At 38.6% G+C, this 23,743-nt stretch overlaps 1 protein-coding gene across 4 annotated transcripts in view; it reads left to right on the forward strand.

The window, feature by feature from the left end:
* Rbp6 (RNA-binding protein 6) overlaps positions 1–23,743 on the forward strand; it is a 1,756,398-nt gene that overhangs the window by 763,311 nt on the left and 969,344 nt on the right. For all 4 annotated transcript variants that reach the window (XR_010953559.1, XM_067788144.1, XM_067788145.1 and 1 more), the window contains one exon: positions 8,936–9,020. Coding sequence is in view for 3 of the 4 variants with exons in the window: in XM_067788144.1 (XP_067644245.1) it covers positions 8,936–9,020 (85 nt within the window). In the remaining variant the exon portion in view is untranslated. The remainder of the gene's footprint in view (positions 1–8,935; positions 9,021–23,743) is intronic.

Consider the following 23,743-nt stretch of genomic DNA (forward strand, 5'->3'; position numbering starts at 1 on the left):
TTAATGAGTATTTTCAAAGGGAGTGATCCTTAGTTCCATAGGTGGACGCCGTTTCGAGATATCGCCATAAAGGTGGACCAGGGGTGACTCCAGAATGTGTTTGTACGATATGGGAATCAAATGAAAGGTGTTACTGAGCATTTTAAGAGGGAGTGGGCATTAGGTCTATAGGTCGACGCCTTTTCGAGATGTCGCCATTAGGGTGGGACAGGGGTGACTCTAGAATGTTTGTACGATATGGGTATCAAACGAAAGGTGTTACTGAGCATTTTAAAAGGGAGTGGGCATTAGGTCTATAGGTGGACGCCGTTTCGAAATATCGCCATTAGGGTGGGCCAGGGGTGACTCTAGAATGTGTTTTTACGATATGGGTATCAAATGAAAGGTGGTAATGAGTATTTTAAAAAGGAGTAATCCTTAGTTCTATAGTTCGAGATATCGCCATAAAGGTTGACCAGGGGTGACTCCAGAATGTGTTTGTACGATATGGGAATCAAATGAAAGGTGTTACTGAGCATTTTAAGAGGGAGTGGGCATTAGGTCTATAGGTGGACGCCTTTTCGAGATATCGCCATTGGGGTGGGCCAGGGGTGAATCTAGAATGTTTGTACGATATGGGTATCAAACGATAGGTGTTACTGAGCATTTTAAGAGGGAGTGGGCATTAGGTCTATAGGTGGACGCCTTTTCGAGATATCGCCATTAGGGTGGGCCAGGGGTGACTCTAGAATGTTTGTACGATATGGGTATGAAACGAAAGGTGTTACTGAGCATTTTAAGAGGGAGTAGGCATTAGGTCTATAGGTGGACACCTTTTCGAGATATCCCCATTAGAGTGAATTCCTTTATTCTTGCTATGGCGTCATTACACAATGCTTGAAGCAGGTCCAGTTTCTTGGCCTCTACTTACTTACTTACATAATTGGCGCTTAACCGTCTAAACGGTTATGGCCGTCCAACAAGGCGAGCCATTCGCTCTTCGCTCCGCCAACCGGCGCCAATTGGTCACACCAAGGGAGTTTAAATCGTTTTCCACCTGGTACTTCCAACGGAGTGGGGGCCGCCCTCTACCTCTGCTTCCATAGGCGGGTTCCGATAGAAACACTTTCTTGGCCGGAGCATCATCATTCATTCGCATAACATGGCCTAGCCAGCGCAGCCGCTGCGTTTTAATTCACTGGACTATGTTGATGTCTGCGTATAGCTCGTACAGCTCATCATTAAATCTTCTTCGGTACTCGCCATCGCCAACGCGTAGATGGACAGCCTCACAAAAAAACCTATCTCAAAAAATTAGAGGGAGTGAACGGTCTAGCAATGCTTATCATAAGGGAGCCCTGAAATCAACACCGACGGCTGCACTGTAGGTCATTATGTACACTCCACCTTGTTGCGAAGAAACTGAGTAACAAGTGCAGCGAAACTTAATGCCTGTGCAGCTTGAGGGCGACCATACGGCCATAGCTGTATAGCATCATCAAATACTGGACGATCAGACTACCTTATTCCGCAACTGTGCTTTGATAGTACTTTTTAGGTACTAACGTACAGATCTGTATTTAATTTTGTCTCAGTAACCTTTTTTGAAGAAAACTGTGTGCAAAATCATCAAATCTCAAGGAGGAAGTCCTCTATCTCTGACGTTATGTTAATAATAAAATTAACTTCATATCGTTTTTTTAGGACCAGTTTTTAAATGTGACTTTAAACTCCAGTTGAAGTTGACTAAAGCTTAAGCTTGCAACTTGTTTGATAACATAAACTTTTGCTTCCCATCTCGGCTTAAGCGCGGTATACAGATCGCAAGAAAACGCTTAAGAAATATTTTGATTTTGCTCTTGTAAGCCAAACTTAATGGCGGCCGACGTGGCTCCGAAGATCCTGGATTCAAGCCCGGGGCAAAACATTGTTTTTCTAAGCGGGGTCGCTCCTGGGCAGTGTTTCGCAAGCTCTCCGAGTGTATTTCTGCCATGAAAATCTTCTCAGTAAAAACTCATCTGCCTTGTAGATGCCGTTCGGAGTCGGCTAAAAACATGTAGTTCCCGTCCTCCCAATTTGTAGGAAAAATTAAAAGGAGCACGACTCAAATTGGAACAGAGAAGCGCGGCCTAAAGTTTCTTCGTAAGCACGACTTGTATTTTATCATTTTAATTTATTTCAGCCAAACTTGAAAATTTTTAATTTGAAATAATGAAATTTCCTATTTTATTATTCATTATCATTATAAAATTGCTTCCGATATTACTCCTGCAACCATAAATTTAAGCCAGGAAGTATTTCTTGGGCATTTCTTGGGCCCCTGATGCATACAGACCTCTTGTACGAATGTGAAGAATGTGAATATCGACAAGGTAAAATACACATTTTCAAATAAAACAACTTCAATTTTGGCTAACAAGGGGAAAATAAAAAATTTGTTGAGCGTTTTCTTACGAGTGGGGTAAACCTTATCAATTATAATTATATTTAAACTCGCACTGAAAACCTGAATCTTAATGAACTTAACTTTAACTATATTATTATAGAAAAGGTGTGAAATTATATTGTTGTTTACCTATTTAAGTACCTCTCGAATTGTTAAAAGGAAGCAACTGAAATAAACCTCCGTCATCTCTTAAAAATATTTCTTATATATCAGTTACAGCCTTTTTAACCGGTCGCCTATACTGTGACTTTTTTATTGATTTCGCTGAGATAAGACAATGACTGAATACTTGAGATATGTCCTTGTTAACAAAACCTTTAAGTCACGACCTTTCTAATAGGATACGTCGATATTTGTTGTTATTGTTGTTGTTGTAGCGGTACGTTCCGGTAACAAACACCATTAAGGCACCAGCCCGACCATCTCGGGAACGATTTAATATGACCACATGAATCCTTCAATCCCATCCCGTCTTCCCAACCCCTAGATCCATGAGGATTTTGGGGTCGCCAGAGCATCGACTGTTAAAGTACGGGATTCGCCACGGGTAGATGAGGGTGACAATTGGGTTGGAGAAGCTATATTTTGCGCTGGCAACACCTTGAAAGGGTTGCGCTGCAAAACCCCTTGAATCAATTTGGTATTTTAGGTGCCTCTTACGACAGGAAAATCCGCCGTTTGTATATTCTAAGCCCCCTAACCCGCTGGGGTGGGTATTTGTGGTCGATATTTGTCTTATAATGTGGCTTTTCTTTCATTGGCGCAAGCAGCGCTGATTTCATTTTCAAATTTTGCTGCAACTGCTTAAACCGTTTTTGCTGGGTATGTAGATATGTGAAGGTGTATGTGCGTATATTTGTGCAAGTGTCATTATGAAAATGAACCTTACAGCAACCAACTAACCGGCTATCCAACCAGCAACCAGCAGCACGCAGCTCGCCACAGTGGCATTTGTGGTATTAAAATTCTATAGAAAGATCTTACAATAACAACATGCGGTGTTTATAGTTATGCTGTTTTCACTGAATTTAAATGTTACTAAAAGTACAGTAACTTAGTTGATTGTATTTTAATTAAAGCAGCTCTCAAACTTCAGAAAATTCCTCAGTTGTCTGCTACGAAAATATCGAAAATTAAAAAACTTTTAACTTTTTTTAAAAGCAAATAACAAAATGAGAAGATGATGCAGTAATAAAGTACATACATTTCTTCACATAGAGTATATGTGTATGTGTGTGTGCAAGTATGTAAAATGAAGAATTTCCACATTATTATTTTAGAATAAAGTTGTTGTTATTGTTGTCAACATTGCTGCGACGTTGTCATTAAAAGTGGAAGGAAATGAGCATTTATTATCCTATTAACAATCGCAGTCTTATCAATTTACGCACAGCATCCAAGGGAATATAGCTAAGGTTGTAAACGAGATGACTGAAGTGAAATGGGGTTTGAAATATTTCAAACAAAAAGCTTAACAACAATAGAAAATCAGAATGACTTTTGTCGACTACAAGAAATTGAATTGACGACATTGATGAACAACATTTACATAAGTAGCCACACTTAGTCACTTACTCAGCGAAGCTCTAGCAAATCTTATAGAAATTGTCACATCACTTATTGCAAACAAACAATAAAAGTTCACTTCTCAGCAAATGAATGGGTGGCGCGAAAAACGTGGTAAACGCCGATTTTCTCAAAACTAGCTACCTATAATGTTATTAATGGGAGGGAGGGGTGACATAAGGTTAACCGTCGTAACGTAAATTGGCCTTATGAGTACTTCAAACGACCACAAAGTCAGTTTAATCTGTGAGCATATGAAATGGTCACAACGTCACATTTCAAATGGTAAAAATATCAACGATATTGATATTTTAACCATTTTGCTTTTCCGAATTGGTCCTGAAGTGAACTCTGTTTTTCTCATTATTTTCTTTCCCATCCTCCACATATTGAAATGTTAACAACTGTTAAGTTAAACTTACGTATATTTTGTATCTTTGTTCTATCAAATGAAAAGAGACATTTTTTTATTTCAATTTCGCGTATTGGCACTCCTTTCCTATATTCTTGTCCCATTCTAGTGTAAATCGGATAAAACCTAGTCCACGTATGAAGAACTTATGCAATTAAAAGTTTAGAGTTGCTTCAGGTCAAATTGAGTAAAACACAATATGTTTAAGTTTTACTACCAATATATTTCGGCTACTCTTCCGGTAAGCGTCTTCAAGGCGTAACTATTAACAAAATCAAAACAAAATAAAATAAAACATTGACAATTGCACATATTAAAAATTATAAAATTGAACAAAATATATGTACATACATTGCATTTATTTACACGTCTGCTCTGTCTGATGTGGAGCTGTGTACTGTCTTGTTGGAAAGTAAATATTTGTAGCTGTGCGCGCAGTTCGCTATATCTGTCTTATAATTGAGCCTAATGTTTGTATCTTTGTCGACGATATGTAACATTTCTAGAGTGAAAACGTTTGCTATAATGTTGTTCTTGCTGGAGAATCTTTTTTTCTTCAAAATTTGGTGTATGTGCTCTCATTTTACAGTGCATCATGAGTGCTGTTTTTTGATTCATTACATTATGGCAATGTTTTAAATCCGACTTGTGTTGGGCAAGTCTACTTTTCAATTTTTGTTTGCTTGTTCCTACATAAACACTATGGCAAGGCTCATTGTTTTTACCTCCTTTGCATGGAATTTCATAAACTACGTTACTTTTTTCCATTTCGGGTATTTTAGATTTTGTTTTGTTGAAAAAGTTTTTCAAGGTATTAATAGGTTTGTGTGCTATTTTAATATTTTCTTTATTGTAACAATCTGACGTCGCGAGTCGTTCAGAGAGTTGAGGTACATAAATAACTGATTTGAAAATTACTGGGTTTTCGGATTTTTGCTTTTGGTTTTGATGTTTTGATTTATTTAATAAGCTTTTAATAGTTTTATCGGGGAAATCGTTATTCCTTAATAATACAAATATTTCTTTTGCTATTTGGTTGTGGTACATCTCATCTGAACTTTGTAACATCCTTCGAATACAGCCCATTGCTGTATTTCGTATCATCGCCTTTGGGTGTTTAGAAAAAAAGTTGACGATTCGTCCTGATGCCGTCGGTTTATTGTACCACTTTAATTTCAGTACATTTCCATACTTGTTTATCATTGAATCCAGAAAAGGTAATCTTCCGTCTTGTTCTAGTTCTATGGTGAATTGTATACTTTTGTTGAAAGAGTTTAGCGCGTTTAAAGTGTTTTGTACCTCCTTTTCACTTACTATTGCAAACAAGTCATCGACATACTTTGTAAGCAATCTTGGTTTGCATCCCAATTTTTCCAATGTGTTTTCCAAAAGTTTTTCCATTATTATATCTGCAATCACTGGCGAAGCAGGTGATCCCATTGGTATGCCTTTTTTTTATATATATATATAGTGTCGTTGTATTTAAAATATCTACTTTCCTGAATACAGAATTTTACTATTTCCATAAATAAATGCTTTGGTATCATTGTGTGTTCTTGTAATATTGTCCATTTTTCTAAAATAACGTCAAGTGCTAATTGTATAGGTATACTCGGGAATAGGGAAATAACGTCAAGTGATATAAGTTTTTCGTCATCACCTATGTAGGCATTGTTTACTCTTTCTTTAAAATCTAGTGTGTTTCGTATATTATATATGGAGTTCGCTGTTAAATTTTTGAGTATATCCGTAATATATTTACATAATCCGTACGATGGCGATCCGATTGCGGAACATATCGGTCTAAGTGGTAATCCTTCCTTATGTGTTTTGGGTAAGCCATAAATTCTGGGCGGTAACGACGTATTAGATGTAAGTTTGCTTCTTTCGGCCTTTGTTATAAGTTCCCTTTTAAACAGCTTTTCGACTAGATTATTGTTCCTGGCTTGTAATCGTGATGTGGGATCTTTATTTAGAATTCTATACCTATTTTTGTCATTTAAAATATTTGTCATTTTTTCATTATATTCGTCAATTTCCATTGCCACGGTTTTTTTACCTTTGTCCGATGTTAAAATTTTTATGTTTTTATTTTTGCTAAGAAAATTTCGTGTTTGCTCCACTGTGTCTGTTATTGTTCTATCTATTGCACTTTGCCGATGTGTTCTCGTGTGGTTTTTTATAAGCCAGGAGAATTTCTTGCGGGCATCTTCTTGCTGCTCTTTGTTGTTAAGAGTTTGTATCAGCTCCTCTCCATCCGCTATATATTTGAAGAGAGGAAAGCTCTTGTTGTCCACTGGTAGACCAAACTTTGGTCCCTTTGCTAACAATGCTTTTACGTCATGTGGAATCTCTACTTTCGTTGTATTTATAAACCACTCTTTTTGTTTATTGTTCTTGGTAAAAAATGAGGAATAACGATTTCCCCGATAAAACTATTAAAAGCTTATTAAATAAATCAAAACATCAAAACCAAAAGCAAAAATCCGAAAACCCAGTAATTTTCAAATCAGTTATATATGTACCTCAACTCTCTGAACGACTCGCGACGTCAGATTGTTACAATAAAGAAAAAATTAAAATAGCACACAAACCTATTAATACCTTGAAAAACTTTTTCAACAAAACAAAATCTAAAATACCCGAAATGAAAAAAAGTAACGTAGTTTATGAAATTCCATGCAAAGGAGGTAAAAACAATGAGCCTTGCCATAGTGTTTATGTAGGAACAAGCAAACAAAAATTGAAAAGTAGACTTGCCCAACACAAGTCGGATTTAAAATATTGCCATAATGTAATGAATCAAAAAACAGCACTCATGATGCACTGTAAAATGAGAGCACATACACCAAATTTTGAAGAAACAAAGATTCTCCAGCAAGAACAACATTATAGCAAACGTTTTCCTGCTAGAAATATTACATATCGTCGACAAAGATACAAACATTAGGCTCAATTATAAGACAGATATAGCGAACTGCGCGCACAGCTACAAATATTTACTTTCCAACAAGACAGTACACAGCTCCACGTCAGACAGAGCAGACGTGTAAATAAATGCAATGTATGTGCATATATTTTGTTCAATTTTATAATTTTTAATACGTGCAATTGTCAATGTTTTATTTTATTTTGTTTTGATTTTGTTAATAGTTACGCCCTGAAGACGGTTACCGGAAGAGTAGCCGAAATATATTGGTAGTAAAACTTAAACATATTGTGTTTTACTCAATTTGACCTGAAGCCAGCTTTAAACAAAATAAGTAATTAATTAAGAGGTCGCCAAAAAATCACAATTATATTAAAAGTTTAGATAAAATTTGGATTAACAAATCTTTCGTTTCAAATTCTCGCCGCGTCTTACTTTTTCGAATTATGGTTTCATTGAAGTGAAAAAGCGGTTTAAAAGCTGGGTCAATGAGGATTCCTTTGAAATAAGAATAACATACCCAACTAAATGTCTAACAAATCCTGCAGAAGCATTTACTTTTCTGCTGATCTTAAATTGCTTTAAAAGGCTATAGTATATTTCCCTAAATGGTCATAAGGTCAAACGAAAATTTCCAAATAGCCATAAAGTCAAATTAAGAAGAGTCGTAAAGTCAATTTATCTTGTAATTTGAAGTGGTGATAGGGCCAATGATCTTATGACCATTTAAAGTTACCAAAATATTTATTGAATACTCCTACATCAAAATACCGGATAAAATTAATCTTTGTGCATCATTAAGAAGTTTTAATCTTGCCAAATCTACTTATTTAGATCCTTATCTACAGAAAATAATAATCGAACGGTACCGAAGAAAATCGTTTAGTGCCTCCAATGGTGAGAGCTTAAAAACACTTCAAAAATATTTAGTTGATTGTAAGGGAAATGGATGGGTTGTCGTTTGGTGGATATATGTATAAAACGTTCCCAAAAACAATCGCCAAACTTTCCCAGCGATTCTGACATTGTTATATAGTGGTTCGGAAATATTCTCGAAATTATTCCGGAAATAGTCCCGAAGTGATCCTGTAACAGTCCTACATGATTTCGAAATCAATTAAAAGTCGTCCCGAAAAGTTACATAAAATAGCCCCAAAGTTATCCTGATCCAAATGGTTCCCAAAATAGTCTCGAAACATTAAGAAAATAATCTAGAACTGATTCTGGAATTGGCCAGAAATCTTTAAAATAGTCCCGAAGTGCTCCTACAGTCGTCCCGAAATGTTCACAGTCCCAAAATGGTCCAAGAATATATGATACAATTCCATCCCCTTCGAAATTTTACTGAAGTCTGTCAATCCGTCATGGTTGGACAAAAGTGGCAACTGGCACCATATTAGTTGAATGCCATGATGTGTCCATTTTAAACTGAATGATATGGCATGCCTATGGAAAAAAACTATGAGTCCCGGTTTTATTGTACGAATCGATGTGTCCTAGTTTGAATGGAAGAAACAATATTTCAATTTCGTATACCTATTTGATATTTCCAGGAGTTTAAAAGTTCCTATAATATTCATGAAGTTTATTTTTCTGTTTTCAGGGGTTTCGGTTTCATAACATTCAGCGATCCAACCAGCGTTGACAAGGTTCTAACACAAGGTACACATGAACTAGACGGTAAAAAGGTAAACCATTACTTTTTTAATATATTTATGTATTCATACAAAGTTTTTGACTCTTATTATTAGTCGGAAAATCTAGAAATTTGAAGAATAAGAAGCTCTAAACTTTTCTGGTTTTTGAGTGATTATTTTGAGATAAAGTTGAAAAATTTATGGAATCTGTTATACGATATGGGGCGTTGAATTTATAATATCGAACTTAGCAAAAAACATTGATCGTACTTTTTTGTAGATCGTTTAACTTTTTAAAAGAATATCCCGTTAAACGTCGACACAATATTTCTCGATATTTCTCCTTTGAGAAACTCAATTTGATGGTAAACATTATGCTCTAAATATTCTCCAACCTTCTGGTTTTTAAGTTGATATCCAAATTCTTTCTCCATATTTTCATTAACCTTTTATACATTTTGAGAATTTTATAGTTTTCGAGTATTTGGTTCTCAAATTTATATCCAGCATATTTATTCTAAACTTGCTTACTTCGTTACGCCGCAAAAAGTTAGTCTATTGAGTTTTTGCTATTTGGGTATAGTTTAAAAGAGGAGATACAAATGGATATGTTATGTATTTTTTCTGCTACGAAATATTGTATGAAATGCAAACACTTTTAAATTCGTTAGCGTTATAAACGATTTATTAATGAACAACTTAGAAAGAAAATGCAAAAGATAACAATTCATTTAACATTAGGTATTAAGTAAATCGACTGCTGAGTCTAATATCACTCTATTTCAAAACGCTTTTCAAAAACGCCCCACCTAAAAACTCTTTTCAACACCCTACATCATAATTTTTTTTTTCGAAAACAACCTATCTCAGAATTTGATTGAAGAACGCCCCATCTCAGAATTTATCTCAGCTCAAAATGTATTGAATTTATACCGAGATGAAACAAATTTTGAAATAGGGCGTTATTCAATCAAATTTTGCGGTAGTGCATTTTTGAGTCAAATTCTCAGGTAGGACATTTTTTAAAAGAGTTTTGAATAGGGTACTATTCCACTCAGCAGTCGAAATTGGATTGTAGAACGTAAAAAATTAATACATAAAATAAGGTACATTTTTTTCATTAAATAAAAAGTTCCGGGAATATGACATGCTTTGTTTTATTATCATTTCCAGGAATGAGAAAGCTTTGGTTCTGTGGGGAGCCAGTTCTTGAAATAGCGACGTAAAGCTGACCGTGAGAAAACACTTCACTATGAAGGTCTACGTCAACATAACTAAATGTTTGTCCTTTCGACTTATTAATTGTAATTGTATTAGTCCAAGTGCAATAGGCGGGTACTTCGGAGTAAAGCAAAGTCTTTGCAAAATCATCAGCCCAACAAAGAGAACATATGCTGTCAAAGTGGTTTGTAGTGGTTCCTGAAGTACCATAAACCCTTTGTCCATTTTCTAAGTGAACAGATAGATGTTCAACCGTTGTGCTCCGATGTGCTTAAATATCTGTCTGGAACAGTGTGCTTAAATAAACATCTGGAAAGAACGGGGCAATATGGAACGATCCATCGGTTTTCGACGTTGTCCCATTAGAAAGTACATGGGTATATCCACCGTCCGCTGAATACCTTCGTCTATATTTTGGATATCCATCTTCCCCCGACTGCGTATGCTTTAGGAGCTCATCCATGTTTTGAGTATCGTCCATTCAACATACAGGGCGATGATAAATGATCAACCCCACATGGGCCGTGTATCATATTTTTAGTAATTATATCATACAACATCGGATCTTCGTCTTTATTTGGAACTTCCGCTGGTATAATGCGATCCATGTCATAGGGAAGAATTTTATCTATTAGCCAAATTAAAATATGCGCGTGAGGTAAACTCCGATTTTGACATTCAACATTAAACATATGGCATCTAAATTTTCCAAAAATATCTTGTTTTGTAATTAAATTCACGGGTTGGTGTAGTTTGATGAGGAATACTCTTGTCATGGTGCCCATTTGGTCGTTGTTTAGGAAAAAATTCGTTTTTGATTTCATTCCGCTCTGGATTGCACGTGAATGTTATAAATAAGTCAGGCCTTTCATAATGATGCACATATAAGAGGGCGTCTTGTGTGTTCAAGCAAATATCGAGGCGATCAAGTAAATGAAGTTGGCAAAATTACTAACTGACCAATATTTTCAGGATTGCAATCCTCGTTAACAGCATCACTTAGATGTATATAACTATTTGCACGCAACGTCTTTTGGTGTGTTCTTATAAAATTCAACCTTTTGACCATGTCCACACAGTAACGGTTAAAGAGATATCCATATCTATGAAGCGCATTAAAGCTATTTCCTCTAATCATAATTTTATATGCATAAAATTGCATACATGAAACTATATTTTGTGGGTTAGGTGCCCCACTGCTTGGGGAAGCTTGCGGTATATTTAGGCTGTAACCGTCTTCGCCATTTAAAAATATGATAGGGCATTGCAAGGAGTCATATGAAGGATGAATTTCTGACACACGATAGAGAGTGTTATCGTGGGACTGTAGCACAATATGGCGGGGACCAGCCTTTTCGTCAACTATCAATACTGCGATCTTGCCTGTAGTCGGGGCATTATATCGACCACGGTGTTCATTAACAGGACGTTTGTCGGCATGGATTATAACCCAACCATGTTGGGCGGTGGTAATAAACTTCCAATAATATGGTACACTTGTTCATGCAAAGTTGGCACGAAATTACCTTCTCAAATTTCATTACCGCCAAACGAAGTCATAGCGAAACAGTCATTGTATTTTCTTATATTATGTTTTTTGATTAATTATATTAGCCTTATACGTAAATATTTTTGAAGTCTATAATGAGCTCAAGGCCTATTGAAAAGATAAAACACAATGTCTTTCTATTGTATTTTATGTTCGTTGCTTCGTTTTCCTGCGTCTTTTAGGTTTTTTCAATGCCAGTGTTTCTCTCGCAGGTACTTTTAATTTTGCTTTATTTGGCCCATTCGACCTATTAATCTTTGCCTTTGACTTCCGTGGTTTTTGTCGATTCTTCTCCACGAGTACTCGATTACTACTGAATCCTTTCCGCAAACTGAAGCTAAGTGGTATATCCTGGTTTTTATAACGCATCACCCTTTTCTGCATATCGATCTTGATGTCATGGTCAACCAAGAAGTCCACTCCCAATATGACTTCATCAACGATCTCCGCCACAACGAATTTGTGTAAAACCATGACCTTCCCAATTAAGACTTCACAGATCACTTCTCCCCGGACTTGGTTATACTCGCCAGTGACCGTACGCAACCTTGCTCCAGGTAACGTTTTTATTCTCCTGTTGACCAAGTCAGATCGATACAAGGAATGAGATGCGCCTGTATCTACAGACAGTACATGTTCTTTACCATCCACATTCCCTCTGACGGTAAGACTGCTCGATTTTCTACCAATTGCAACACAGATATCACAGGGCATTCAATAGCTGGATCTAGCTCTCGATCTCTACCTCTTATTCGCTCTTGCTCATCTCCTCCAGCTTTGCGTTTACGGCCACCCACATTGTAGGAACTATTAGGACCAAGATCGCAATGACGTGCAATGTGACCGGACTTCCCGCATTTGAAGCATTTGATAACTTTTCCACTCCGCTTTTGCGATCCTTTCAGCGCCTCCAATATTGCGTCTACCCATTCTGGCCTTTCTACTTCCACACGGCCTGCTTTGAATGTGGGCTTACTCAAAAGTGACGCTGTTTCCTGAGTCAGCGCATGGGATACCGTTTCTGCGAATGTGGGTTTTGGGTTTGCATATGTAGCTCGCTTTGTTTCGACGTCCCGTATGCCATTTATAAAGCTCTGAATCTTTACCCTTTCAGTGTATTCCACGGGTGCGTCCGCATTCGCTAAATGTACTAGCCTTTCAATATCCGAATCAAACTCTTGCAAGGTTTCACCAGGCCTCTGGAAGCGGTTCAGCAACTCCATTTGGTATATCTGTCTCCTATGCTCAGTTCCATACCTTCGTTCTACAGCAGCCATCAATGCGTCATAACTGTTCCGTTCGTACTCTGGAATAGTCTGTAAGATCTCGGCAGCTGGTCCTTTCAATGCTACGAAGAGTGCGGCAACTTTGTCTTCCACATTCCAGTTGTTCACTGCTACGGTCTTCTCAAACTGTAGCTTAAAGACCTGGAAAGGAACAGAACCGTCAAAGGATGGTGTTTTCACCTTCGTATTGCTTGCTGAAATAACTGGGCGATCATGTTCAAGTCTGTGCTCGTAACTGTCTGCGGTGTTTCTTCCATTTTTGTTGTTTCCTCGCCGTCATGGTGAAAGTCATACTCTTGCACGTCAAATCCTTCTAATTGTTTTCAATCTACGGCTCTCCAACTCCTTCTTCAGTTGCTGGATCTTCAATTCACTTAACTTTGGCATGTCCAAGTTGTATTCGAAGTCTTCGGAATTTATTCAACAATTCCTCTTCTGACACCAATTGTAACGATTTTACTTGCAAATCCTCTTATTTGCCCTTCTGCTAAGTTCGAATCACTAAACTGTTGAATAAATAACTCCAATATTGAATAATGGAAAAATGGTCTTTATTAAAGTACTTCTCAATAACACTTATACTTTGCAACTCACTGGCTTAATAACCAAACTGACTGATTGATAGCTTAAATTAAACTCTCCCTTCGCCTCTACTGTCACGCCTTTTTTACTTTTTGATTTCTCATTGCATACTTCCAGGCTTTTCCATTCCAGAACTTACTAGTTAGTTTCAGCTACAAAATCGCCAGCCACAACTACTTTTATAACTTCTCATTTGAGTAATACTTGCACAAATTATTGCCCTCTCTTGTGACAACTCAGATAAGATATATGCATGTGTTTGTGCATTGGTTCTCCACTGCTCGTATAGGTACATATGTGTAGACGCAATTGTTGATTCGTTTATGTAGATACATAATGATTGAATTATTGATGTGTAATATCGTAACAATATATTCGTCGATATTTCGATTTTATTCTAAAGCCATCATCAGGAACATATGATTATAGTCGATCAAACATAGTCATTTGGATTTCAGATTATGAGTTTGGGGATTTTGATTTTGGGGATTTTTATTTTGGGGATTTTTATTTTGGGGATAATGTGGTAAACCCGAATTTTCCATATAATTCAGATGTGGTCTGTAGTTAAATGCTGACTTCAGACCAATCGCCCTTTGCCTTTGTTCAATGCTCGCAACCTTTCATTTTAACTCTCTTGTAACAAAACAATATCAAAGCAAATCACATTTTGGATTTGTATATAATGTGTGTTTCTTATCAACTTTACTACATACATAGTACATATGTGTTGCTTTGTACGGAATTGACTGTTTTGATTTTCAGTGGTTGTCGCAAACAAATAACAAAGTAAACAAGTAAGGACGGGACTGTTTTCGGCTGTGCCGAAGACTTCATACCTTTCATGAATGGGGCTGAGCAATAATCTTATCCCTTTCGTAATCTCCAAATAATGCGCTGTATAAGATATGAAATATATAGTGAACAGGTGTACATACCTAAACGATTTTAAGATAAATATAAAAAATGGCAAAAAACCCCCTTATCTGAACGATCGGTTGTATGGGGTATATATTATATATAGCTCCGATCGAAATGATTTTTACAGGAAATCTTCTATGATATATTAGAATATATATCACCAAGTTTCACCTTTTTATATTGGAAACTATGGGAGAAATGGCCAAAAATCTTTCTATTTGAACGATCGGTTGTATGGTATATGTAGGTATATACTATATACACATAGCTCCGATTAAAGTGGGTTTTTCAGGAAATCTTCTATGATATATAGAATAAATATCTCCAAATTTAACGTTTTTATATTGGAAATTAAGGGAGAAATGGCCAAAAATCTTTCCATCTGAACGATAGGTTATATGGATATATATTATATTAGCTCCGATCGAAATGATTTTTTCATGAAATCATGTTTAACGTTTTTATATTGGAAATTAAGGGATTAGAATTAATATCTCCAAATTTAACGTTATTATATTGGAAATTAAGGGAGAAATGGCCAAAAATCTTTCCATCTGAACGATCGGTTATATGGATATATATTATATTAGCTCCGATCGAAATGATTTTTTCATGAAATCTTCTATGATACATTAGAATAAATATCACTGTGTTTAACGTTTTTATATTGGTGAAACTCGGTGATATATATTCTAATATATCATAGAAGATTTTCTCAAAAATCAATTTGATCGGAGGTATATATAGTATATATCCCATACAACCGATCGTTCAGATAGAAATATTTTTAGCCATTTCTCCCTTAATTTCCAATATAAAAACGTTTCACGGATTAGAATAAATATCTCCAAATATTTCTATTTGAACGATCGGTTGTATGGGATATATACTATATATACCTCCGATCAAAGTGATTTTTCAGAATATCTTCTATGATATATTAGAATATATATCACCGAGTTTCACGTTTATACTTTCTAAATTAAGGGAGAAATGGCCAAAAATCTTTCTATCTGAACGATCGGTTGAATGGGATATAACTATATATAGCTCTGATTAAAGTGATTTTTTCAGGATATCTTCTATAATATATTAGAATATATATCACCGAATTTCACGGTTTATACTTTCTAAATTGCGGCAGGAATGACCAAAATCGTGTTATCTGAACGATCGGTTGTATGGGAGATATATGTTATAGTTGTCCGATCCTACCCGATCCGACAAATGTCTAATATAATACAAAAATACGTGCTTGTGCCAAATTTCATTGAGATATCTCAAAATTTGAGGGACTAGTTTGCGTTCAAACAGACAGACGGACCGACAGACGGACATGGCTATATCAGCTCAGTTCGTCGCCCTGATCAATTCGGTATACTTAATAGTGAGTCTATCTTCTATATTTCTCAACGTTACAAACATCGGACCAAAGTTAATATATCATTTCATGTTCATGAAAGGTATAAAAACTCGTGCATTTGCCAAGAGCGAAATGACGCACTCTCTTTGGCTATGAGTATATGTATGTATCTCTTCACAAACACAATGTTGTTTTTGTTGGCCCGCTGTAGCTTGGGTTTGGTCATCCAAAAGTGTCATGCTTGCATTATTTGGGGGTTTTCATCAGGATAGGATAGGATAGGTTAGGTGGTAGCTTCCCTGATAAGGATAGCTCACTTGGACAACACGAAGGTCCGTTGTGATACCAAATACACCAAAAATAACGGTGACCTAGATCCAGCTACTTAGAGAATCGTTGGGTAGCAACGATAAAGCTCCGAATGATACCGATCTCAACTTTGGATATATCCTCGGGAGATCCAAGTGAGTCGCGACCGAAGTACTTTCGCCTAATTCTGGCAAAAGCTGGACAATCAAGCATAAAGTGATTTGGTGATTCCACCTCATCATCCTCCATACAGCTGCAGCAGGATGGAGTTTCCAGTATATTGAGACGTACCGCATGGATACCCATGGGACAGTGCCCTGTCAAAACCCCAATGACCATTGATAGGTGAGCCTTAGTGAACCCAATTATTTCAGCAGACCTCCTGCCATCCACTTTCGGCCAGAAAGATCTTGCTACCCTGCAAGACGTGGTATCCGCCCAACGTTTGCTGAGCTGATTCGAGGCCCAGCTATGGAGGAGCAATCCACAGGTGGCCAGCGGGATCCCGAAGTCCCTACAGCCATCTTCATCCGGTTCAGTTGTACCGATGCGGGCTAAGAGATCCGCTTGACAGTTACCCGGGATATCACTATGGCCCGGGACCCAGATAATCTTAATTGTAAAATAATTCGATGCAATCGCAAGCGAGGTCAGGCACTCCCAGACCACCCTCGATCGCACTGTAGTTGAGCTCAAGGCCTTGATAGCCGATTGGCTATCAGAGTAGATGTTAAATTCCCTAACCGTGGTAGCACTGGATAGCATTCCATCCACCGCATCCTTAATCGCAGCAATTTCCGCTTGGAATACACTGCAGTGATCAGCCAACTTAAACTTGCGGCTTAAATTTAGCTCTTGACAAAAGACCCCCCCACCAACCTTTCCATCCAGCTTTGACCCATCCGTGAACAAGTTAACCGGTCCCATGCCCCAGATAATTCCTCTTCCCCAATCCTCTCTCTCTGGAATAACTGGGGTGAAGGTTGTATAGGGAGCTGTTATCGGCATACAGTAGTCCGTTCTGTCCGGGATGAAGTCGAAACTGGTAAGAAGGCTAGAGTGTCCGCGGTCAGAAAGTCTATATCCCATATCACGAAGCCTGACCAACGACCTTGCCGCGGCCGCCTTTCCCGCAATATCTACTGGGTATATGTTCAGCATGACGTTCAGTGCCAAGGTAGGCGTTGTTCTGAGAGCGCCACTGATACCGATCAGCGCCGTCCGTTGCACTGACACTAACATTTTGGAGGTGCTCGCCGTGTCCAGTGCTTTCCACCAGACCAGCACCCCATATAGCAGAATCGGTTTGACCACCATCTCATAAAGCCAGTGTACTATTCTTGGCGAGAGTCCCCATCTCTTTCCGATAGCTCCTCTGCAGCAGTACAAGGCAATGGCGGCCTTCCTGGCCCGATCTTCCGCATTGGGTCTCCAGGACAGTTTCTTGTCCAAAACAATCCCCAAATATTTAACCCTATCAGAAAGTACCAACGGTACCCCTGCAATCGAGGGAGTTCTGAAATCGGGCACCTTATATCTTCTTGTGAAAAGGACCAATTCCGTTTTTCCCGGGTTGACCGCCAATCCACATGATTCAGCCCACCTAGCCACAGTATCCAGGTAGCCCTGAAGAACATCGCGCAGGGCGCCCAGAAATTTGCCTCTGACTAGGATAGCGAGGTCATCTGCATAGGCAACCACCCGACAACCATTGGCTTCCAGCTCCACAAGAAGCTCGTTGACTACCACAACCCAGAGGAGAGGAGATAGGACACCCCCCTGTGGCGTGCCCCTGCACACCTTCCTCTTAATTATGGCCCCTCCCCACTCCGCTGCGACAATTCTGCCGCATAGAAGTTTGCTAATAAATTCAACCAGAGCCGCCTCGACTCCTAAACCCACCAGAGCTCTTTCGATTGACCCCGGTAAGACATTGTTAAAAGCTCCCTCGATGTCTAGAAAGGCACCCAGAGCATACTCTTTGTGTTCTAGGGACCCCTCTATTTGCTTTACAATCGAATGGAGAGCCGTTTCCGTTGATCTGCCCTTGCAGTACGCATGTTGTGAAGCCGACAGTAACCCCCGAGGTATCCTTTCCCGTAGGTACAGGTCAATCAACCGCTCAAACGTCTTAAGAAGAAACGACGAGAGACTGATTGGCCTGAAATCCTTAGGTGATACATGAGAGCTTCTGCCGGCCTTCGGAATGAAAATAACCCTAACCGTGTGCCAAGACTTCGGGATATAGTTAAGCCTGAGGCAGTTAGTATATATATGATGGCCAACCAGCGGCAGGAAATCCCCAAAGACCTTTGAAGCTGCGCAGGAATGATTCCATCCGGGCCCGGAGACTTATAGGGCTTGAACGACCCTATAGCCCAGGTTATCTGACTTTCCCGTATTGGAATGGCAGGCACTTCTGCATGGCCAACGACCGCCGACCATGCAGGCGAAGATCCCTGCGCAACTCGGACATCGGGAAAATGATTGTCCAGTAAAAGCCTTAGGGACTCCTCGCTACTCATCGACCAGTCCCCACCATCATCTCTCAGATACCCCAGAGGAGCGGGGTTCCTAGAGAGTATTTTTCTAAATCTCGCGGATTCATTGCAGCCTTCTACGTTTTCGCAGAAGCTTCGCCATGCATCTCGCTTGGCTATCCTTATTTCATATTTATAAATCCCCAGACTCACCTTATAGAGCTCCCAGTCCGAGGGTAATTTACTCCTCCTGGCTCTGTTGAAGAGCCGCCGACTGGACGCTCTTAGGTCGTCAAGAGAATCCGACCACCAGGGCGGCTTGCCCTTCCCCCTGTAAGTTTTCAATGGGCAGGACAGCTGAAAGGCGCTATTGATTGCCGAGGTGAAGTTTTCCACCAGAACGTCTATCTCAGATTCGGACAGGCCCGAACTAATGATAGGCACCGCAGGCAGTAGCTCTCCCAGCTTCCTACAATACAAGTCCCAGTTAGTACTTTTAGGGTTCCTAAAAGATATTTTACCGGGACGTTCTTCGTTCACTGAGAACTGAATATATCGGTGATCAGAGAAGGAGTGCTCGTTGAGAACCCTCCATCCAGATATCCGACCTTCCAGTTCTCTACTAACCAGGGTGAGGTCCAGGACCTCCTCCCTTAACGCAGTAATAAAAGTCGGGTCATTCCCCCTATTACATATACAAAGTCCCTCATCTACAATAAAAGTAAATAAAGACTCACCTCTAGTGTTGGTATCCGAGCTTCCCCAAATGCTATGATGGGCATTTGCATCGGCACCGATGATCACGCCAACACCTCTCCGCCTTGCTTCAGCGGTGATTTCACCCAGTATCGCAGGTGGTGGTCCCACTACGTCCCCGTGGGGCATGTACGCTGAGACCACCCACATTTCATTACTTCCTCGCTCGAGGCAGACCGTGGTTACGTCAGCATTGCTGAAATTAGAGAGAATAAAAGCTTTAATCTCTTTTTTAACAAGCACACAGGATCTAGGCCTACTTGCCTCCGCATGCACCAAGGTGTTGAATTTTCCAGTCCTTAATCCAGGAATCTTACTGCCGTTACTACTCAGCCACGGCTCCTGGACAAGGACTATATCCACTCCGCCTTTTTCAAGGCAGAGCAACAAATTTGCGGAAGCCGCCTTAGAGTGCTGAAGATTGATTTGACGGATTTCCATCAAAAGCGCTCTTCTTCCGCACCCCATCCTTGGCGGATTCGTATTAGTATTGTCCATTCTAAAAAAGTCCCCCCTCAAGGCCGCTATCCGGAGCCGATTGTGTAGTCGCCCTTTAACGATCTCGTGGTTATCTATGCTACGCAGGGAGGCCACGCGAGGGTTGACGCATTACCTTATGAGTAATGCGTTCAGAGCCAGACCGGACGCGAAGCGGGAAAATCTTCAACCGCACCTACACCACCAACTTAACGGCGACGGAGCCGGAACGTACCTTGAGGCCCGCCACGGTTTTAACGGGACGTGGGCAGGTGCAGCATTAGCCTACCAGCCATTTTGGTAGGGTTTCACCCCGACCTACTAAAGTGGCAGAATACCGCACCTACCAGCCCAATGTCATCAAGTCAAAATGTAAAGTGAAATCAAAGTCCTTAAACAGTCCAGTTCGTCACCGTGTGGGGTTTTCATCAACTTTATCCTAAAAATAAAGGGCTTTAGTTTCTGAAAATGGAAAAAATAAAAAGCGCGGCGTGTTTATTTGCGCCATTACTTTCTTTAAAAAAAATTCATAAAAATCGGTTTGGTAGCCGTGGTTTGAGATTACCCGTTCCAAACAATTCCCATATAAGCATTTTTATATAATTAGTATAGATATAGAAAGAAGAAAATCGATACCAGACACTTCTTATCATTCCAATTTAGGCAAGCAAACTTTTTCTATATCCTGAAAAACAACTTTCTTTGGTCTAACCTAATGTACGTTTTGCTTAGTATCTTGGTCGTTATCTATTAAATATCAGGCCGTTCGTAAAAAATCTTTCAATTACTTAAGATAATGTCAAAGCAATATTAAACTTTCTTTGCGGAGGGTTTGCGAGCTTCCATGAGTTGCCATATTATTTTGTTTTGGAACCTAGAAAATATCTGCCGCACTATATTTAAAAATATGAATTAGAGAGGTTCTTATAAGTCAAATAAAGAGCTTTCTCTAGTCTCTCCCTTACAAACGGCAATACCAACCTTAGCGGTATCACATATAAATTTTGATTCGGATTGGAAAAGATGAAGGGTTATCGCACAGTGGTTATAGTTCAAATTTTAATACACTCATACATGAGTCTTCATAAGGTAACCTGTGCTTGGGCTTCTGTACAACACGCTTTAATGGTTTCCAATCGGGATCAAAATATTTATGCGAGATTTCTGACCTTGGTGTTGCCATTTGAAGGAACGAGACTGAAAAAATTGATTTTTTTATTTGCAAGGCCTACCCTAATGATCATAAAAGCAGATAAACTAAAATACACAGATGCGTGAAATTTTTGTGACGACCAAAATTAGGTCAGAATTAAAACGTTTCAAAACTATGCCAACGCTATTCAGTGATATGCATTACTTTACAATTTCCTGGATAGAGGGGCTTAAAAACCTTAAGTTCACCCTAATGAACAAAAATGTAATATGCTGGAGTATATGCTGCATAAATGTAAGAACTTTTTAGTGCAATAGAATGCGTTTGTCATTGAAACAATATTCTTACCAAATCTTTAAAACTAGTTTCTTCGAAATGTTGGTGGTGCCCATTTTCCAAATTCAACTGAAATTAATGCTTTCGTCTTACAGATACTCATTCGCCAAATTTCCTAACTTTGCCAGTGTTTGCTAATTCATTTTCCCCTTTTTCCATTTTTCGAAGCTTTCGACATCGAAAACATAGACGTTGTTATTATCCGATTTCCATAAAATATATTTTGAGTTTGAATATAGAGAGATTGGATAAAAAGTGAACACGCCTATTTTCGAAGTTTTTTAAATTTTTAAGGTCAAATATCACCGCAAAAGTGTTGAGTTTTTTTGTTACCATTAGGTGTCAATAAAAAATTTAAATGTTCGTGGTCGCCAACCGATTTGGCCAATTACACAAAGCCAACCTCCGTGCCGAATTTAAACTCGACATCTTAAATGACATTTGATTTGCCACGCTTATTTTCCAAAATTTCAATATTTTGCAGTAAAGTCAACCATCTAAAAAATTTCATTACTTTATCGGTATTTGGTAATGTATTGTGGCGAATGTTGACATATTCAGGCTGTTAGTAAATAATCACGCAACAACAAAAACATTAAAGCGAGCCAAACTGGTGTACATGAACACACAAATCATCATTTATACACATACATAGAAGGCGACGAAGAGATGTCTCACACACGCATACATGTAGTCATCAGCCGAAGTAGTTACTCACACATACACACGCATATGACTATGAGAAACGCATAAACTACAAATATTCATGTATATCGCTGGTAACCAAGAAGGAGATTCTAGAAGGTGAAAGATCTAGACTTTTGGAGAAATATACTGACGTGGCAACAGAGAGTATAAAAGCAGCGCAAGCTGAGGATTGACGAATCAGTCTTGATTTAAACACGCTATTGGTTGTGAAGTACAATTGTGAAGTACTACTCTCAAAGTAATCTAAATAAAGACCAGTTTGTAATACTGAATATTGTGAGTGATTTATTCAACAGTTGAGCAATTCGAACGTTAGCAGAAGGTGCATAATATTCAGGATTTCCCCAAAATTCGTTACAGTATTATAGCATTTTTAAAATTTTTCGAAATTTCGAAATCGTCTTCTTTAAAAGTAGGCGAGGTCGCCAAATTTTCTTAATAATTTTAATAAAGTGTAAATAATTTTCATGCTGAATTTCAACACGAAATCTTTAAGGGCCTGTTAGTACATCCCAGAGCACGGGGAAAAAGTGTTAATGAATATGACACTGTGGCATCATTGCCATAAAACAAGTCCAGTTTTCACTTCGTTTCTGCAACAGATGCCGCAGCGTTGTGAAATTCCATTGGCAAGAAACAGGATAGAAGTAGAAACAATAAAGAAAAACAGCTGTGATAGCTAAATGGTTATAGCAGCGGCGCCTAAACGTTGCCGATAAAGGAATTTGACAGCTCCCGAAATGGATCTATACAACGAGATTTGGCGGTTGTCTAAATTTTTTCACTTAAAACAAATTTATCATAACAATAATAAGTTAAAAAAATGTATTATAATTGATTCGAACCCGCGGTCTTACAAGTCAAGACGCCGATATAACAACAAAAATTGATATAACAACAAAAATAGGGCCTAAAAAAGTTTCAGTTTTCTTTTTCAAAACATGGGCGATGCCACGCCCATTTTCCAAAATGTTGCCAAATGTCCATTTCACGGCAAAAGTTAAACCACATATCGAATTTTTTAAATTTATCAGTCCTTGATAATGTATTTAAAGGAACTTCACAAACGTCATATGTGGAAGTCCCCTCTAAAAGATATTGCCATCGATGACCTAGTTGTAGTTCGCCATGAAAATCTTCCACCTAATGAATGGCGTTTGGGCAGGGTTACCAATATATACCATGGAACTGATAAAAGAGTTCTAGTGGCCGACATTCGCACCCAAAAGGGAATGATAACCCACCCCATTGTAAAGTTAGTTGTTTTACCAAACTAACCTTTAGCGTTTATCATCTCTTTTAATTCAGGCTATCCGACAGCCCAAAATTCCGTGTTCGGATAGGTCCTTTCCGGTCCATGTGTACTTTAAGGCACAGCGACCCCTTAATTGGTACCGTTTCGCGCCTTCCGCGTTCGCGTGGGTCCTATCCGGCCCGGGTGTCCTTTCGGCCACAGCGACCCCCTATTGGGTACCGTTTAGCATGTTGTAATTTTTATTAAGTCAGTCTAAGTATTAAATTGAATTGAACTTAATACATGAATTATCCTATCTGGGTAATTAATCATATAAGTAAGTTGCCGTTACATTATAACCCCTACGGGGCTGCAATTATGAATTTATAACGAATTATG

This window comes from Eurosta solidaginis, chromosome 5 (genome assembly GCF_040869045.1).
Source record: "Eurosta solidaginis isolate ZX-2024a chromosome 5, ASM4086904v1, whole genome shotgun sequence".
In the NCBI taxonomy this organism is placed as follows: Eukaryota; Metazoa; Arthropoda; class Insecta; order Diptera; family Tephritidae; genus Eurosta; species Eurosta solidaginis.